This window comes from Lytechinus pictus, chromosome 14 (genome assembly GCF_037042905.1).
Source record: "Lytechinus pictus isolate F3 Inbred chromosome 14, Lp3.0, whole genome shotgun sequence".
NCBI lineage: Eukaryota > Metazoa > Echinodermata > Echinoidea > Temnopleuroida > Toxopneustidae > Lytechinus > Lytechinus pictus.
Window position 1 is genome coordinate 21,252,163 of NC_087258.1, and position 18,695 is coordinate 21,270,857.

The 18,695-nt window shown below is 34.9% G+C and overlaps 1 protein-coding gene across 1 annotated transcript; it reads left to right on the top strand.

Moving 5' to 3' along the window:
* The first annotated feature begins 12,530 nt into the window (after positions 1–12,530).
* Positions 12,531–14,224, top strand: LOC129275696 (allatostatin-A receptor-like). Its single transcript, XM_054912193.2, has one exon. The coding sequence runs from the start codon at positions 12,555–12,557 to the stop codon at positions 13,743–13,745; it is 1,191 nt and encodes a 396-aa protein (XP_054768168.2). The 5' UTR covers positions 12,531–12,554; the 3' UTR covers positions 13,746–14,224.
* Positions 14,225–18,695: the final 4,471 nt, after the last annotated feature.

Sequence of the window (18,695 nt, forward strand, 5' to 3'; positions counted from 1 at the left end):
CAGATAAAGATAAGCAGCAAACACAACACTGATTTTTTTTCTTCAAAATCGGGCAAGGAATAACAAGTTATGAGATTTTAAAGATTTTCATTGTTTCAATATAACAGTTCTATGCATGTTTTCAATGTATTCAATCATGAGCAAACTGACTATGTCATATTCCCACCTGTTCTTTTGTATTTTGTTGTATGAAATTATATTCATTCAAATGTTGTCATAAAGAAATGTGGATTTACAATTTATTTATTGATAATTATTGACAATTTATTTATTGATAATTTGATAATTATTGACGATTTATTTATTGATAATTTGATATTCTTTTGATATAACTGATTTATTATATAAGGGAGACGTATCGTACACTCATGTATGAAAATATGGAATAATAATGATTTCATGTAATAACATATAAAAAAGGGAAAGGGGGATGTGACATTATCAGCCCACATGATTCATGACGATGTGCATATAATTGTTTTTACCAAAAAATGTTAAATTTTATAATTCGATAACTTTATTACTTATTATCGGATTGTGATGAAATTCTCAGCATTTTGCTCGGTGAATTTTACTCTATTGATTTATATCTAATTATTTTCAGCCCGGAGTACCCCTTTGATACATAGGGACAACGTCTCCGCTGTAGTTTACCAATGTAATTGCACCGGTCGTCGGATTTTTGCCTTCCAGAACACACAGTAAAAAAAAGAAGAAAAAACGCTGTTTAATATATAATTTATGCAGCGCTATTTACTATATAATCTTTACAGGAGTTTTTTTACAGTTTAAAAATCTATGCTTAATTTATTGAAGATTGAAGTAATATTTGAAACATAAACTTCTTTGTTTAAGATTTTAAACACATGTTTGAACAGTTAAACAACTACTGTTAAGTTCATACACATAACAGTGTTGTGTGAAAATTGTAAACAGCTTTCTCTCTTTTTTTTTTTTTTTTTTTTTTTTACTGTGCACAGTGAATGCATTTGCTCCACTCCCTTTGGAAACACACTAAAATAATAATGACTTGATTTACATGTATATGTATAGCGCTTTCCCCAAAGAATACAAAGCGCGCTGTAAATGGCAAAACATTTTTTTGTATAAATAAAGAATCAAACTAGCATATTGCTGAAAATTTAATCAAAATCGGATGTAAAATAAGACAGTTATAACATTTTAAAGTTTCACTTATTTTTGTCACACAATAGTGATATGCGCAACTCAGTGATAAGTAAATGAGACAGTTGATGATGTCCCTCACTCACTATTTCTTTTGTTTCGTATAAATATTTCATTTTTTACAGATTAAAAATGTTGACAATAAGGACCAACTTTATTAAAACACATATTATTAAACAATGCTAAATCCGGACTTATTTCACTTGCCAATAAGGAGAAAATTGGAATATATATATTATTTTTTTAATCATAATAGAAAATAGTGATTGGATGACGTCATCAATCTGCTCATTTGCATACCGACCAGGATGTGCGTATAATTGTTTTGTTAAATTAAGCGAACTATAAAATGTCATAACTTTCTTATTTTACATCCGATTTTGATGAAATTTTTCAGTGTTATGCTTGTTGGATTTTTCTCTTTTTTATTCAAATCAACTTTTTGTTGGGGTGGGCTTGTCCTTTAAGGTGTTTATTTTTTGAAGAGATGTTTTATTTAAACTTTAAACTCAATAGGCGTATCATATTGGCTTTCGCATCCTACAACGTATACCCACTTACCTCTTGAGCGAGTGGGAAGTAGCAAAATGAGGACCGATGCCTTGCAAAAGGGCTCTGGGATTCGAATACATGTCTTTCTAATTACAAGGCGAGAGTCAATACCGCTAAAGCATTTACAAGACATCTAAATTATATTTTTTATCTTTTTCGTACTTAATTATTTTGATTTCAGCATATTTGACTATATAGGCTGTGTATCATCAAGTAGTAAGATCTTTGAAAAGGAACAATCCGCATCGACCTGATCAGCCATCAATGGCGGAATGAGCCAACAAAAAATGAGGGGGCTGGACATGGCGTACGGGGTAAAAGATAAAAAAAAAGCTGCGACCGAGAGAAGTGAACGAGCAGATAAATGAAATTGTAATACAACTATACCTTATCCTGAGATATATTTTTACATATAGGAAGAATTATCATTACTTACACCTTTTCTTTCTGTTTCACTTTTTAGTTTTAAGTGTATTTGATTGATTTCAAATCCAAACATAAAGGATTATAATCAAATATAATTAACAATTTTACAAATTATCAAACAAAAGTTACATTGATAAAAAAAGCTTTATGTCCCCTTGGTCTTGAAAATTCATTTGGGTCAAAGTCCCCCCCCCCTTCTCTATCCCCATCTTTAATTCAGTGTTGATCAGCTATCAAAATGATATGATTTATTGCGATAAGATGGTAAACTCAGTCCATTAACCTTTATCATTTAATATCCATCCAAGTCATGCAGCTAGATGGGTGATACAGTGTTTAAAGCATCATCCCCGTTTTCTCCCGATCCCGTTCAGTGTGACATCTTTATAGTATATACAGTGCGTCCCGGAAAGGGAAAACTGGGATTCCCGTGTCTTTTTCTTCAAAGGAAACTTAACTTTGATTTTTATTTAAATCATCATAAAATTCAATTAATCCTCTATATTTTGATACTAATAATATGAGACGAACACTTCACACGTTAAAATTTAAGATCATGATAGTCTAGGTTTTTTAATTATTATGTGCCTTAAAGGAGAATGAAACTCTTGGAGCAAGTTAGCTTTTGTGAAAGCAGAAAAATAAAAAATAAGATCAACAAGAGTTTGAGTAAAATAGGACTAGCAATAGAAGAGTTATGAGCATTTGAATGTCGAGATCACTAATGCTATGGAGATCCTCCCATTGGCAATGCGACCAAGATCTATGATGTCACAGATGAACAACTCTCCCCTTTTGGACACTGAAAATATACCCCAAAACATCTCTTTTTGCTCATTCTAATCATATGACAAACGATTCATCAATGATATAATGTTGTGAAACCTCTGTACTTGTCCTCTCATAAAGAGAACACCTCAACTTGTGATAGACTTTATAAAAGTGAGAATATAAGTGAAATAAGTACTAAAGTAATGAGGGAGTTGTACGTGTGTGACATAACAGATCTTGGTCGCATTGCCAATGGGAGGATCTACATGGCATTAGTGATCTCGACATTCAAATGCTCATAACTTTCTTATTATTCATTCAATCTTCCTCAAACTTTCAACAATATGTTTTGATTTTTCTCTTTGATATGGATTCAGCTGGTTTCAAGGGTTTCATTCTCCTTTAATGGTGTACATTATGACCAGATAGTCGTGGAAATTTATAATTATAGTGAAATAATTAGCAAAAAAAAATATATCCTGTGAATTCTTGTTTGGGCTCATGTTGTCCCCAATTAAACCAGACACAAGTGGTAAGTGCAATATTTTAAAATTCACATCATTTTTTTTTTATTCATTAATTTTTCTCGGCCTATTGCAAAAACTTCGTCATAAAAAACAAAAACTACAAAGTAATCATGCTGATAATTTCTTAATTACATGAATATGGAAACAAAAATTGTAAGATAAGAAGTTAAATAAAAGTAGTAACCGAAATAACCGAAAACCATATTTTATAGTTCGGAAAAGAAATAAGAAATAGAAATCCTCCGAAAATTCATTTTGCCCAATTGCTTTTGGCTGGCCCGGTAGCCACCGAGCAGCGCCAGATCGACACTGATCTATATCTGAACGAATTAAACAATAGGCCCGTATTCTGAACTCAGGTTTAAATTAAACCTTGGTTTAAAGTTGTGGTTTAAATATGGAGAGCCAAATGGAGCAAAAATCCATAACAGTACACATTCAATTTATTAATTGTCTGGGAATGATAACTGAAGTATGTTTCTTCATTATGAAAGCAAAAGGAAACAAAATACTAAACATGAGAAATATACTATATAAACAGATTTTTGAACTTTTGGCTCCCCATAATTTTAGCACAGAGTTAGACCGTGGTCTAAGTTAAACCAGACTTCAGAATACGGGGCTATATATTTTTTTTAATTAGATGTTACATACGAATGTGCACTGAGACTATGCAGAGAGCCAGAGAAAAGAAAAGGAATGGGAATATTTTAACTCGTTCAAAGACAGTACAATTTCAAGCATTTATAAATTATTTGAAACAAAGAAAGACAACAGCGAAAGTTATACAAAAATACAAAAAAGGTGATGATAATGGTAATACACGTTTTGAAATTCATTAAACAAATCTATAACTTATCAAGAGAGTTGAGATAGGATAGAAGACAAGAAAATCACAAAGGAAAACATATACTTTTGCGCAATGTAACACGTGATCATAATATTTTTTCTAAGAATAGATTTATTTCAATACAATTTATGTATATTAAAGACACAGACAATTACCGCCTTGATCGCTTCATGAGCTCTATCATACTATACATGATACATCTAAGGAAGTAGACAGCGGGGATGGGGTTGCGGGGGGTATATAGGGAACTAATACCCCTCCAACTTTCCGCCGGGTGGGGGAAAACTGTGTACAACCCCCCTCCCGCCATGGTTTTAGAGTGGAATAAAAAACATAGTATATTCATATCTTTAATGTGATTGTTTTATTATCAATGTTTTCCATTATTGATATCGTCATGGTCATTGTTAATATGAATAATATTATTATGGTTACGCAATAGGCCTATATAGGATCTAATCAAGTCAGAAGAACATATATTTCGGTTAATCACACCACTGCTGCAATAATAATAATAATAATATTCCGCATTTATATAGCGCTTAACACATCGGAACGACATCTCTAAGCGCTTTACATATATATTATTACCCCGGTCATCGGATCCTTGCATGCCCGCATACAATGTATGCACCTTCTCCACTCCCTGGGGAGCATTCCAACAAGAGTTCTAAGACTCAATTGCTAGGCATACTACATAGGCTTTCGCATCCTACCGGGTACCCATTTAACACCTGGGTGGAGAGTGGCTAATTGTGGATTGACGCCTTGCCAAAGGACGCTAGGCCATGGTGGGATTCGAACACACGACCCTCTGATTACAAGGCGAGAGTAAGAACCGCTACACCACGGGGCTTCCACACTGCAGTGAACTGCAATGAACTGCAGTACCCCCACTGGCACTTACCCTGATAAATAATCAACTGTATCTTTTGTTGTCGATTAAATTACGACAAAAAACACATTCATTCATTCATTCATTCATTTATTTATTCATTTTTCCAACAAAATTTACAATGCAATAATTACAATAAGTAAAACATAACATCAGAAAATATAAATGACATAAATATTCAAATAAACCAAATATAAAGAATATACACCTGATGCAGAAGATAATATTTCCAATTTGATAATAACAATATGCAAGATATGTTGGAAAAATGGAGTGGACCACTCCAAAAGAAAAAAAAAAGTATAACACTTAAGTCTATATGGGCCAAAAGCAAACAGCAATACAAAATAGATAATTAAATAAAGATATGAAAAAAATAATTATAATAAAGGAAGTTCTTTTAGCCATGCATCGCTTTTTATGAAGTACTTGATATAATGTTCTTCGTATGAGGCGCCGATTGTACCAATATTATATAGAACAATTATTTGTTATATAATCATTATTTATTAAATAATAACTATTATTTATATATAATTTACATTTTATTTGTAAATAATTACTATTATATAAAATAACATTTCTAATTATTTATATATAATTCCAAGTAATACTTCATTATTTGTAAATAATAATAGTTCGACATTCCATTATTTATAAATAATGAAAAACAAATAAAAATTATTTATAAATAATGAAAAACAAATAATCATTATTTATAAATAATGAAAAACAAATAATCATTATTTATAAATAATGACAAACAAATAAAAATTATTTATAAATGATGAAAAACAAATAATCATTATTTATAAATAATGAAAACAAATAATCATTATTTATAAATAATGAAAATCAAATAATCATTATTTATAAATAATGAAAAACAAATAATCATTATTTATAAATAATGGAATGTCGAACTATTATTTTTTACAAATAATGAAGTATTACTTGGAATTATATATAAATAATTAGAAATGTTATTTTATATAATAGTAATTATTTACAAATAAAATGTAAATTATATATGAATAATAGTTATTATTTAATGAATAATGATTATATAACAAATAATTGTTCTATATAATATTGGTACAATCGGCGCCTCATATCTTCGGGTTTCAGACCACCCTACATATCCTAGAAAAGTAACGATCGGCAGAGCGATGAGCGTATTTCCTCTCTGTTTGGGGGGTTTGTTATAACATGTATTCATGTATTGAAGTTGTTTTCGATTTATGTATTGTTTTCAATTCAATTTTCAATTCACTTTATTCACAAGCATTACAAATGTACAATGTACAATATACAATATCATATCAACAATACAAAGAACCATCAATACACAAACAAATCAATATAATGACAAATAGAAGGAGTATAGAACCAACATGCAGTGGATGTAGGGGATTAGCAAAGGCCAAAGACCTATCGAGGCCAATCTACACTGCAAAAACTCCGGTGTTGATTTAACACCAGCCCGGAATCTATATATGTCCACACCAGAGAAGTGTTAAACAACACCGATTTCAGTATTAGTCTAACACCAGATAGGTGTTTGTACAACACCAATCAGTATTAAAACAGCGTCGGTTTGATTCCAAACTGGTGTTGTTTCAATACTTCTCTGGTGTTATTATGATAGGTAATTTGTCTATTATATTTGCGAATAAGGCATGATAAATCATCGATAAATCTCGGTTTCGTTTTTTATGGGACGCACTGTATAAATATAGAATGTTATCATGATCGAACCCCGTAACGTAGTACGAAAGACCATTAGTGCCACGGAGAAAAAAAAACACTATTTCTACTAATCTGTTATAACAGATTACGGTATTTCTACTAATCTGTTTAAACAGATTATAATCTGTTATAACAGATTACGGTATTTCTACTAATCTGTTTAAACAGATTATAATCTGTTATAACAGATTACGGTATTTCTACTAATCTGTTATAACAGATTACGGTATTTCTACTAATCTGTTTAAACAGATTATAATCTGTTATAACAGATTACGGTATTTCTACTAATCTGTTTAAACAGATTATAATCTGTTATAACAGATTACGGTATTTCTACTAATCTGTTTAAACAGATTATAATCTGTTATAACAGATTACGGTATTTCTACTAATCTGTTATAACAGATTACGGTATTTCTACTAATCTGTTTAAACAGATTATAATCTGTTATAACAGATTACGGTATTTCTACTAATCTGTTTAAACAGATTATAATCTGTTATAACAGATTACAGATCAACAAGATACGACCTTCTTTTGTCACTTAACTTCCGCTATAGTGGCTGTGATGACGTCACCCGCACACGCTCGTTGAAACTGTCGACCACTAGCGTTCGACCAATAAAAATGAAAATAGCGACTGGAAAAAAATGAGTATTGCGTCTCCGAAATGGTGCAAACAAAAGGGAAATTGTATTTCTACCTAGCGATATAGATTAGGATGTAGGATTGAAGGATTTGATGTGATATAATGGGGCTAGAAATAAAGCACGAATTTCTTAATATTATTCAACTACCCGAATTCCACCTGTTAATCTTAATCATTATGGATGTGTAACAATGAGGATACTACGTTCAACAGGAAGTTTGCGCAGATTAAACTAACATGACAAAGAGGGAGAGAGGGGAAGATATAAGCATTTACGTGCATCTCTATGGTTTGTCAACATCACATTATTTTCTTTTGAACCTAATCTTGATTTCGGTTTCAAAACACGCCCCGATAAGTGAATATTTGAATTGTATATGTGGTTAAATGGCCTCGATCACCCCCCCCCCCCTCTCAATGTCGAAATATAAAACAGAGACTGAAATTTGATAAAACCCATATAAAAAATGTTTTTCTTTATCATTGCATTATTATTTTTTAATATGAAAATATAAAGGAAATTAAAATAAAATTCTTAAAGCGATTATGACAGTGTCAACGCCCGATGTCAACGTCAAATATTATCTTAATAGTTGTAAAACAGAACAACAACAAAGTGTTAAACAGTAATACTGTGGCAGAATACGACTGGAAATACCAGACTCATTACAAAAGAAATGCAAAGGATATTCATTCGACCCAACCCATTTCCAGTTTTATTAATTAAATATATCAAATTGACAATAGGCATCCATATGATTCGGCAAATTACAGTGATTCAACAGGATGGGCTATCATTTCAATTAAATTTGTAAAAATGAGGTGAAAAATAAAAATGCTATTGGAACTATTTTACTTGCGGAATAATTATCACCGATACTTTACCGTTTGAGGTGATGAATGGCGTGACCTCGTCAAAGGATGTTTATCGTGAATAATTCGAATCTTCAGACAAATACTAAGAATTGGCGGAAATATATCGAATGACATATATTGGGAATAGTGATTGGCGTTTTCTGAAAGCCCAGATATTCCCCTTTCACCTGCCGTAGGTCCCATGCTGGAACACTCGATCTAACTCTTATTCCAGGAAATAGGCGAAAATCGCAAAATCCCGCCAAAATTAATATTTTTCTTTGATCGAAACAAAACATATCGAATGACATATATTGGGAATAGTGTCTTTTATGCCATGTTATGCCCCCCCCCCCCTCCGTGACCCATAATAATTTTTGACTAACGGTTACGCCTGCAAAAAACAACAACTAGACCCCCCCCCCCAAAAAAAAAAAATCCTCATTCACTGAAGAGAACAAAATCTGTGTCTGTCACCTCCCCCATCCAAACACACACACTATTAACTCCAACTGATGGGCCATGTTCTAGGTGTTTTTTATCCTTGTTTTTGCATTGTGGGCATATAAAGATAAAAAAAGGAAAATAACCTTTTTTGTTACGTTGTCATCCATGCGCGCCCCTAATCCGGCTCCCGCAACCACCAATCTGCACTGAGAGTTTTATTATTCTTATATTATTACTAATGGTTAATAGATGTTTTTAAGTTTTTTAGTTTTGACTTCAATAGATAATTGATATCTTTTAATATAATTTCAATTTCAGTTCGTGCTTTTTTAGACACGGTACGCAAAATATAATGATTTATAGTCCGCTATCTTCAAAATCCTTATTGGTCGGGCGTTATTAGTAGAAATACCGTAATCTGTTATAACAGTTTAGTAGAAATACCGTAATCTGTTATAACAGATTAGTAGAAATACCGTAATCTGTTATAACAGATTATAATCTGTTTAAACAGATTAGTAGAAATACCGTAATCTGTTATAACAGATTAGTAGAAATACCGTAATCTGTTATAACAGATTATAATCTGTTTAAACAGATTAGTAGAAATACCGTAATCTGTTATAACAGATTAGTAGAAATACCGTAATCTGTTATAACAGATTATAATCTGTTTAAACAGATTAGTAGAAATACCGTAATCTGTTATAACAGATTATAATCTGTTTAAACAGATTAGTAGAAATACCGTAATCTGTTATAACAGATTAGTAGAAATACCGTAATCTGTTATAACAGATTATAATCTGTTTAAACAGATTAGTAGAAATACCGTAATCTGTTATAACAGATTATAATCTGTTTAAACAGATTAGTAGAAATACCGTAATCTGTTATAACAGATTAGTAGAAATACCGTAATCTGTTATAACAGATTATAATCTGTTTAAACAGATTAGTAGAAATACCGTAATCTGTTATAACAGATTAGTAGAAATAGTGTTTTTTTTTTCTCCGTGGCACTAATGGTCTTTCGTACTTTTGCACATGACAAGGAGAAAATAAACATATTTCACATTATAAAGTTCAAAAGAAGTATAGTTAGCGGGTGATAATCTGTTTTCTAATTTTCGCACCCTCCAGGATAAATGCTTCACATTTTTGTGTAATCAAGCGATATACCTTCGAACATGTCGAATGTTTGTTGTGTTTCACATATTTTTTTTCGATTTTTTTTTTTTCGGCGTTTTTTTTAGTGGAGGTGCATGGGATGAGAGCATTTACTACTTTTTGTCTCGCCCGCAAGAGGTGAAGGCGAGACTTAGGGATCCAAATGTCGTCCGTCCGTCACAAACCTTATGTCACATAAACCCGCAACCGTAAGTCACTTTTCAACCGAACTTGGGGGACCTGCATGTTAGGCTGCAGTCGGAGGTCACATGGGGAGGTCAAAGGTCATTTTCAGGTCAACGTTAAAGTTTACATGCAAGACTCTCTTATGACACCTAACTCCGCAACCGTAGGTCACTTTTCAACCAAACTTGGATGGTAGATGGACTTGGGGGACCTGCATGTTATGCTGCAGTCGGGGGTCACATTGTAAGGTCAAAGGTCATGTTCAGGTCAACGTTAAAGTTTACATGCAAGACACTCTTATGGCACCTAACTCCGCAACCGTAAGTCACTTTTCAACCAAACTTGGATGGTAGATGGACTTAGGGGACCTGCATTTTATGCTGCAGTCGGGGGTCACATGGTAAGGTCAAAGGTCATTTTCAGGTCAACGTTAAAGTTTACATGCAATACTCTCTTATGACACCTAACTCCGCAACCGAAAGTCACTTTTTAACCAAACTTGGATGGTAGATGTACTTAGGCGACCTGCATGTTATCCTGCAGTCGAAGGTCACATGGTAAGGTCAAAGGTCATTTTCAGGTCAACGTTAAAGTTTACATGCAAGACTCTCTAATGACACTTGACTCCGCAAACGTAAGGCACTTTTCAACCAAACTTGGATGGTAAATGGACTTGGGGGAGTCCTGTATGCTATTGTGTTGGGAGGTCAAATGGTATGGTCAAAGTTCATTTTGAAGTCAACACTAAAGTTTATGTGAAGACTCTTATGACAAGAGTTGTTCCATCCCAGTCATTTTCACAATGAAGTTTCGATACAATATTCTGTTGCGTGCCCTCGCAAATCATGATATTTCTGGATATTTTCACGAGTGGGCGAGACACAAAATCGCTTTTGCCTTGTTTTTATTGCAATACTGTATTTTGATTGGAAAACCAAACAGAACGAAACCTGACACATAACCCTGGCGATGCTTCCAGTTCCTATGATGATCATGGTAATGTGTGTTAGGTCATGACAAAAGTCCACTCAACCTGAAAAGAAAAACAATCTTAATGTTCTATGAGGAGGCGCGATAGCTCAGTCGGTAGAGCGTGGGACTCGTATTCCGGTGACCCGGGTTCGATTCCCACTTGGTGCGCTAGTGCCCTTTGGTAAGGCATTAATCCTCAGTACCAGGTCCTTCGGAGGGGACCTTAAGCCGTCGGTCCTCTGGTTGCTTGCTTACAAGCATTCATGCTTTCTTAGCAATCAGGTAAAAAAAATCACCACCATGTTATTATTATTATTACTTTTATATTATATGGGTGCGTCGTGGTCTAGTGGTTTCTCGCCTTTGGAACAGAGGGTCGTGGGTTCGAATCCCAGACATGGCATGTTTTCCTTCAGCAAGAGATGTATCCACACTGTGCTGCACTCGACCCGGGTGAGGTGAATGGGTACCCGGCAGGAGTAATTCCTTGCATGCACTGAGCGCCGGTGATGGTAGCTCGAGCTTAAGCCGGAGTAATAATAGCAGCGCTGTGTATCCTCTGGCAAAAAGCGCTTTATAAATCCAGCTATTATTATTATTATTATTCGCCTTACCTGGCACCTTACCTGGGGAAAAGAACCATACACCTCTAAAGCTTCCAAGCCTTTGATACCATAACTATAATCATGATAATGGCATACCCATAACATGTTCATACATCAACCTACACTTGTGATGTTTAAAGACAGAGGAATAATATCGTCATTTACCGCTTTCGGAAGTTCATTCATCCCGCTTGTTTCTATCTAAATTCGCACTTAACCTATCTTCCAGTCTAATCCCGATTAGGACGACAATAATGGCATTTTGAAGATATGTGAGAGCTATGATAAACGAGCGCAATCTCGAGGAGGCAAGGAGTGAGTGCAGAACAAAAAGAAGATGATAATAACTAAGTCACTGTTGACTTCGGACTTCTGGGAAAAATCTTGACCATAACTCCTTATTATATATATATCCTTAGGCCTATAGTATACCTTATCACAGATTTTGAAGATTAACGGGGATTCTATCATGTGCTACATTTTCTCAGACTAGATTAAAGCCTTGTATTGATGATAATAAAAACGAGAATTTAGGTAATTTACAGTATATATATTTTTTTTCATAATCATGACAAAGTTCAGTCCAGTCGGGTATTTGAACTTTGAAAAGTAGGGTACCTTAATTCTTTAGATCAATGATTTCCGCTGTTTCAACGTATTCTTTTGTGGATATTTTTAACCAGGTTTGATACACCTTAACGATCAGAAAAAATGGCGGTATTTAATCTGAACCAAGTTGATATCGTCATCTCGCTCGTTTTGATGACGTCATGCTGCACGACATCCCATGGCATGGATCTGAATTCTACCTCAGATATCGACACGATGACGACGTCACTCTCGTACATCAATGAAACCGTGGTTGAAATCGACATCGAGATGGAAGCTACATCAGGGTTCACCTGGTACCCACTGAATTGGACTTGGTGGTTGATTGCTCAAACCGTCCTCGCCATCCTTGGGATTCTAGGGAACGGCATTGTGGTGGTCATCGTCTACCAACGATACAATTCGATGCGATCTACCGACATCATGATCGGTGCCCTCGCCATCAGCGACCTCCTGACATCCGTCTTCGTGTTCCCGATTCCCTGGGCGAAAACGATCCCAAACACGATCCTTGGACACATTTACTGTAAGCTTCTGTACCCTTCGTTTTTCCTCTGGTTCTGTATCACCGCAGCCACTTACATCCTGTTAGGAATCTGCATCGAACGTTACGTGGCCATTGTCTATCCTCTCTTCTTCAACCGAGTCAGCAGTAAACGGAGGACCACCATCTTTGTCCTGTGTCTGTGGCTCTTAAGCTTCCTCCAGGTCATGTACACATTCTTCATCTACATCTACGACGAAAACATCGGCTACTGCGTCTCAACCATCAAGACCGAAATAGGTCGCGTTATCCAAGCGTACTACGCCATCACCATCCGACTGTTCTTTCCCGTGGCGATCATGCTGATCACGCAGATCCTAATCGCTCGGTCGCTTCACATCCAGGGCAAACGCTTCCAGGAAATGGTCAACAACGGAAAGGGTGAGCCATCGAAGCAGACCTACCACATCGTCGCTCGAAACCGTATCGTCAAGATGATGTTGATAGTTGTGCTGGTGTACGTGGTGACTTGGTGTCCCAACCAAATCGCCTATCTCTGCTTCAACCTGGGTTACATCACCCCGACCTACAGAGGAAGTGCCCTGCATCGGATACTGACCGTGGTAGGGTTCCTGAACTCCTGCATCAACCCTTTCATCTATGCTGCAAGAAACCCTGCCTTCAGGTCGGCCGTACTGAAACTCTTCCTGTGCTCGAAACCACAGAATGAGGCCGTCTTTAGTGCAATAGGAAGCGACACGAGGGAAACCAAGGCCAATCCCTCTACGTCAGTACCCGACGCATGTTGAGTAAACACCCTCATTATGATCTCCTACCTTAGAACTGGGTTCCGTCTTACAAAGAATTGCGATCGATTCGATCAACCTCAACTACATGGAAATTCATCATTTAGGGGTTTGATCTCGATCCATTGGAACTTATGATACGAAAGCTCGACTATGACAAGATGTGCTAAGGTACCGGTTGCAAACTCTAAGAAATCAAGCTTCATTTAATTTTCAATCAATTAAAAGTGCTTATGCTATATACTATTAAAACAAATCATGTCAAATGTTGACAGCATAGAGTTAATGGCTGAAACACTCACACTGGGACATTTTATTTGCAAAATTATTTGATTACACAATATTGAAAAAAAAAATGTGCTTTCATTATTATATCAGGTGCGTATCCAGGATTTTGCACCCCGAGGGGCCCCGACCTAATTTTGGCGCCATTGTGAACTTTTGGAAAATGGCGCCCCCCCCCCTCCCGCCAGACAAACAAAGGTTCCTTAAATGCATATTGAATTATCTTATTTCATAATCACGTGAAAACAGGCTATCGAAAGCCACTTTTTTTCATGTGTTTATGAAAAAAATATATATATATGAGTACATATGTTGTCTTACCACTTTTTGAAAAGAATAAATGCGACCAGCTGGGTGTTTCATAAAGCTGTTCGTAAGTTAAGAGCGACTTTAAGAACGACTGGTGAACCATTCTCATGCTCCAAATAATCACCTATGAATATTTCATGGTCAAAATCATTTACCACAAAAAAGGATCACCAGTCGTTCTTAAAGTCGATGTTAAACTTACGATCAGCTATATGAAACGGCCCTCTGAAAGCGTAGAATTCTAGGCACTTTGGGGTTTCAACTTCTCATCAGATTAGGCCCTACTAAATAATGTGAGTGGGAGCTGACATTTCTTTACCGGGGGCAGATCCAGTTTTCGCTAATAGGGGGGGGGGGGAATGGGAGGGATGGAAAATCATTGTCATCTATGTGATTCCCGATGGGATATTCTAAGCACTTTTTGTAACCGTGAACATGATGGGTATCTATCTAAACAATCGTGTTAGTGCGAAGCATGAGCTAAAAAAAGTGATATTCTTGCCTAAAATGTGGACATTCAAGGTAGCATTTTTTGTAATCAGGAACAGGATGAGTATCTAACAAAACATTTTATGCGAGCGCGAACTGAAATTTTTTAGAAAATCGTCTCAAAGTTGGTAATTCTAAGCACTTATCTAACCATGAACAGGATCAATCGACACCTTACTAAACAATTGATGCGAACGCGAAGAGCACTTTTGGTAATCATGAAGAGGATGGCATCTAACCCTGCATTTTATGGGAGCGGGAGCGCCAAACTCATGTGAAACATGAATTTGCCGCCTCCCGGTCAAACATTAAATTGGCGCCCCCTCCCTAGGTTGAACATGAATTTCGCGCCTCAGGGCAAACATCGAACTGGTGCTCCTATGTGGAACATCAATTCGGCGCCCCTAGGTAGAACATCAAGTCGGCGCCCCCCTTTCCACCTACCCGGGGGCGCATGTATATTGATCAAACGTTCCCTTGCCCTGACTGATTTTTGTTTTATTGTTGACAGTCAAACACTTTTAATATATTGAATAACACAATCTATGAAGTATAATTCCCCATTATACAGGTATATCTTTGTATTTACCAGACCGCGTACAACTATTTCCAAAAGATAATATTTTGCCAGATTCGCTCAGCGCTAGGCATGCTGAGGATGAATATTATCGCAAGTAATAAATAATAATTATAATAATAATGGAAGTAGTAATAATAAAAATGATAATAGTAATAGTAGTAATAATAATTATAATAATAATGTTAATAATGATAATAACAATTATAATAATAATGAAGTCATATTTTATACAGGGTAGCCACTTCGGCTCTAAAAATCGTTATACCAGCGGACCCTGCTTAATATGATATTCAACGTTATTATTACTCCGGCTTTAGCGAGCGGAAATTGTCTATAGGGGAGGTCAATAAGCATGAAAGATTGTATGCATATACTGTATATCGGGTGGATGTTTCATAAAGCTATTCGTAAGATACGAATGACTTTACGCGCGACTGGTGATCCTTTCTTGTGCTATGTGATATCCCTATGTAATTGATTTATGACCTAAGAACATGTTCCAGTCGTGCGTAACTTTACGAACAGCTTTATGAAACACCCACCTGTACAGCGGGTAAATACAATTCATTTGTAGAATAAATATTACTGTTTATTAGTGTATACATGTATATCTGTAAATATATATATTTATATTCATAATAATAAATGTTTATTTAATATTTTTAATGTTATTTACACGTAACATGTTAGGTTCAATTGATCTCATGTTGCAATTTAAATCATAGTTGCCATTTAACAAAAAAAGACTTTATCACTGAATTCTCAACGTGAACATAGTGTATAATGCGTTAGATCATACGGATAAATATTCATCAGAGTATATATACAATTGTGTATATGTGTATTTCTCAATATATCTGTACATATGCATCGTATTTTTGACATCTGGAAATATCATTTTATTTCATTATAATATTTCCACTAATGCATATTGATATTGACAGTTTTGTATTACACAAACGCCATCTGGATAATTGCGACAGATAACAGATAAAATGTAGTTAAATTATTTTTGCTCACAGGTAAACAAAATAATAAGTTATCTTACATATCTTGGGGCGTCAGTTCTGGTGAATAAAAAAAAATCGTAATCCTAATAATCCAAATTGGCTGGCAAGGAGTTAACGCTTAAGTCCACAATGCTAGTGATGACGAACTTAAGTGATGTTGAAAGACGATGCATAATTACAGTCACTGTAGTGAGTTGAAATGTCTGTGAAGACGAAGTTGATGATGATAAACGGTCGATTTCAGCAAGCCATGGGTCCTCTGTAACGGGTTGATGATCTTGATGAGAACTGAAAATTCCTCTGTCAAAACAACTGCAAACAGTTCATTAAGGTGAGCAAATATTTCCACAGAAATTAATGTTGTATTCCACATAGAGGTGATCTATGCTCTGACATGAAGACTGGCGTGAAACTCTGAGTTCTGAACTTATATCTTTGAAGAAACTGCCTGCTTTTATATAAACCCCTCAAAAAAAGTTTGGAAATCTGATTTTGATCGATAATCGCTCCTCGGTTTTGGTGAATATTAATGTTTGATTGATATTAATGAATAGATCATTTAATTCTCTTTAAAATTAATGATACCCTACATGACATGATTATGGTTCATATGGAGGTACAGTGTCTTGAAATATGGGGGCAAGGTCAAAATTCAAAAGTTGCAAAATGACACAATATTGAAAGTCACTGTTCTTTTTTTTTCCGCGGTGATAGGTGAGTTTCTCAGTGGTTTCTTTTGTTTCCATGCACCTTAACATTAACATTAACATACAGATCTGTGAGATAACATGGTTTGAGTCGTGGTTTGAAATACCCATACATCTTTGTTTGTTTGTTATGTGTTTGCTTGTGCAGAGGTGTGTACGATTCCATGTTAATGTCGATTTTAAGATGCATGAAAACAAAAGAAACCGCTGAGAAACTCAATCATCACCACGGAAAAAAAGAACAGTGACTTGCAATATTGTGTCATTTTGCAACTTTTGAATTTTGACCTTGCCCCACATTACGGCCCGGCACCTTCATGTGAACTATATTCATATCATATAGGGTATCATTTTCAAGAAAATTAAATAGCATTTTGAATGGTATCAAATATGCATTGCGTAAAATCGGAAGTTCGGAGACATTATTGGCCAACTCAGATTTCCAAACTTTTTTGAGGAGCTTTAGATTTCCACTGTACTGGAAGCTTCTATTGTCTTTAAACAGAACATTCTGCTTCTTTCTTGAATAGTAAAATTCTACATGTTCTAGAAGACTCTTGAATGACCTCAGTAAAATAAACAATATAAACAACATAGCAAATCCTATTGTACCTTTTCCCTGGCAGCAGTCTCTGTTGTCCGCCGACATCATTGTACATTACATAAATACCAAACATTACTCTGCCTCGTTTAATATGCGTACCTAGCAAAGTTTAACTGAGACATTCTGGAATATTCTTATTGTGCAATGAATATCCTTAGAGGAAATTAAGAAACAGAATGTATGAATGTAATTTATTTTATACAATTCTTCATACATGTAACACATCCCTGTTGGGACTTATCGTCATGTAACATTCAATAAATTTAATTAATGATTTGTGTAACAGGTAATAGATATTCAATACAAACGTTATTCGTACATTTTGTCGAATGGGCGTTCTTTATGTGTACATTATTTTCAAAGAACTGGTCTCCTTAGTACAATCACCTACGAATTGAAGTTTTAAAGACTTATGATCAAGAATTTGTGACACTACACAGACTCATAGAGTATCCAGATATGTACATCGTAAGACAAAAATTGCATCTCACAAATCCCTAATTGGAAGAAAAAATATGTCATGAACGCATATTTGCTTTGAAGGAAATCGAATTTTACATCACAATAAAGAATATGCCACATACGGTATCGAATTTTTTTTGCAGACGATAATCTTTCATGCCATATGATTATAATAATGATGTTTCCATGATATATTTCTTCTTCAATGGGGAATTTTAAGGGTTTTTTCAGGACTCACACTGTAATTTTTTGCAATTTACCGTTATGATAATGTTGAATTGTGTAATGCACATGATTATACCAATATGATATATTTGAAATGAATTTATTAAACTATTGCCTGAATATAATGTCTTATGCTACATCTTCTCTCTGATTTACGAGTTTTTGTATATTGTTTCATTTTTTAACAACAAGCAAGAAGTCATTTGCAGTTTTCGGGCTACGGTTTTTGAGATATACAAAGGACAAGGTATTCTAAAGGATCTCCATTTCCAGTTCTAATAT

Coding starts and splice junctions, on each gene's coding strand:
- LOC129275696 (XM_054912193.2), top strand. CDS start 12,555: ATGGCGGTATTTAATCTGAACCAAGTTGATATCGTCATCTCGCTCGTT.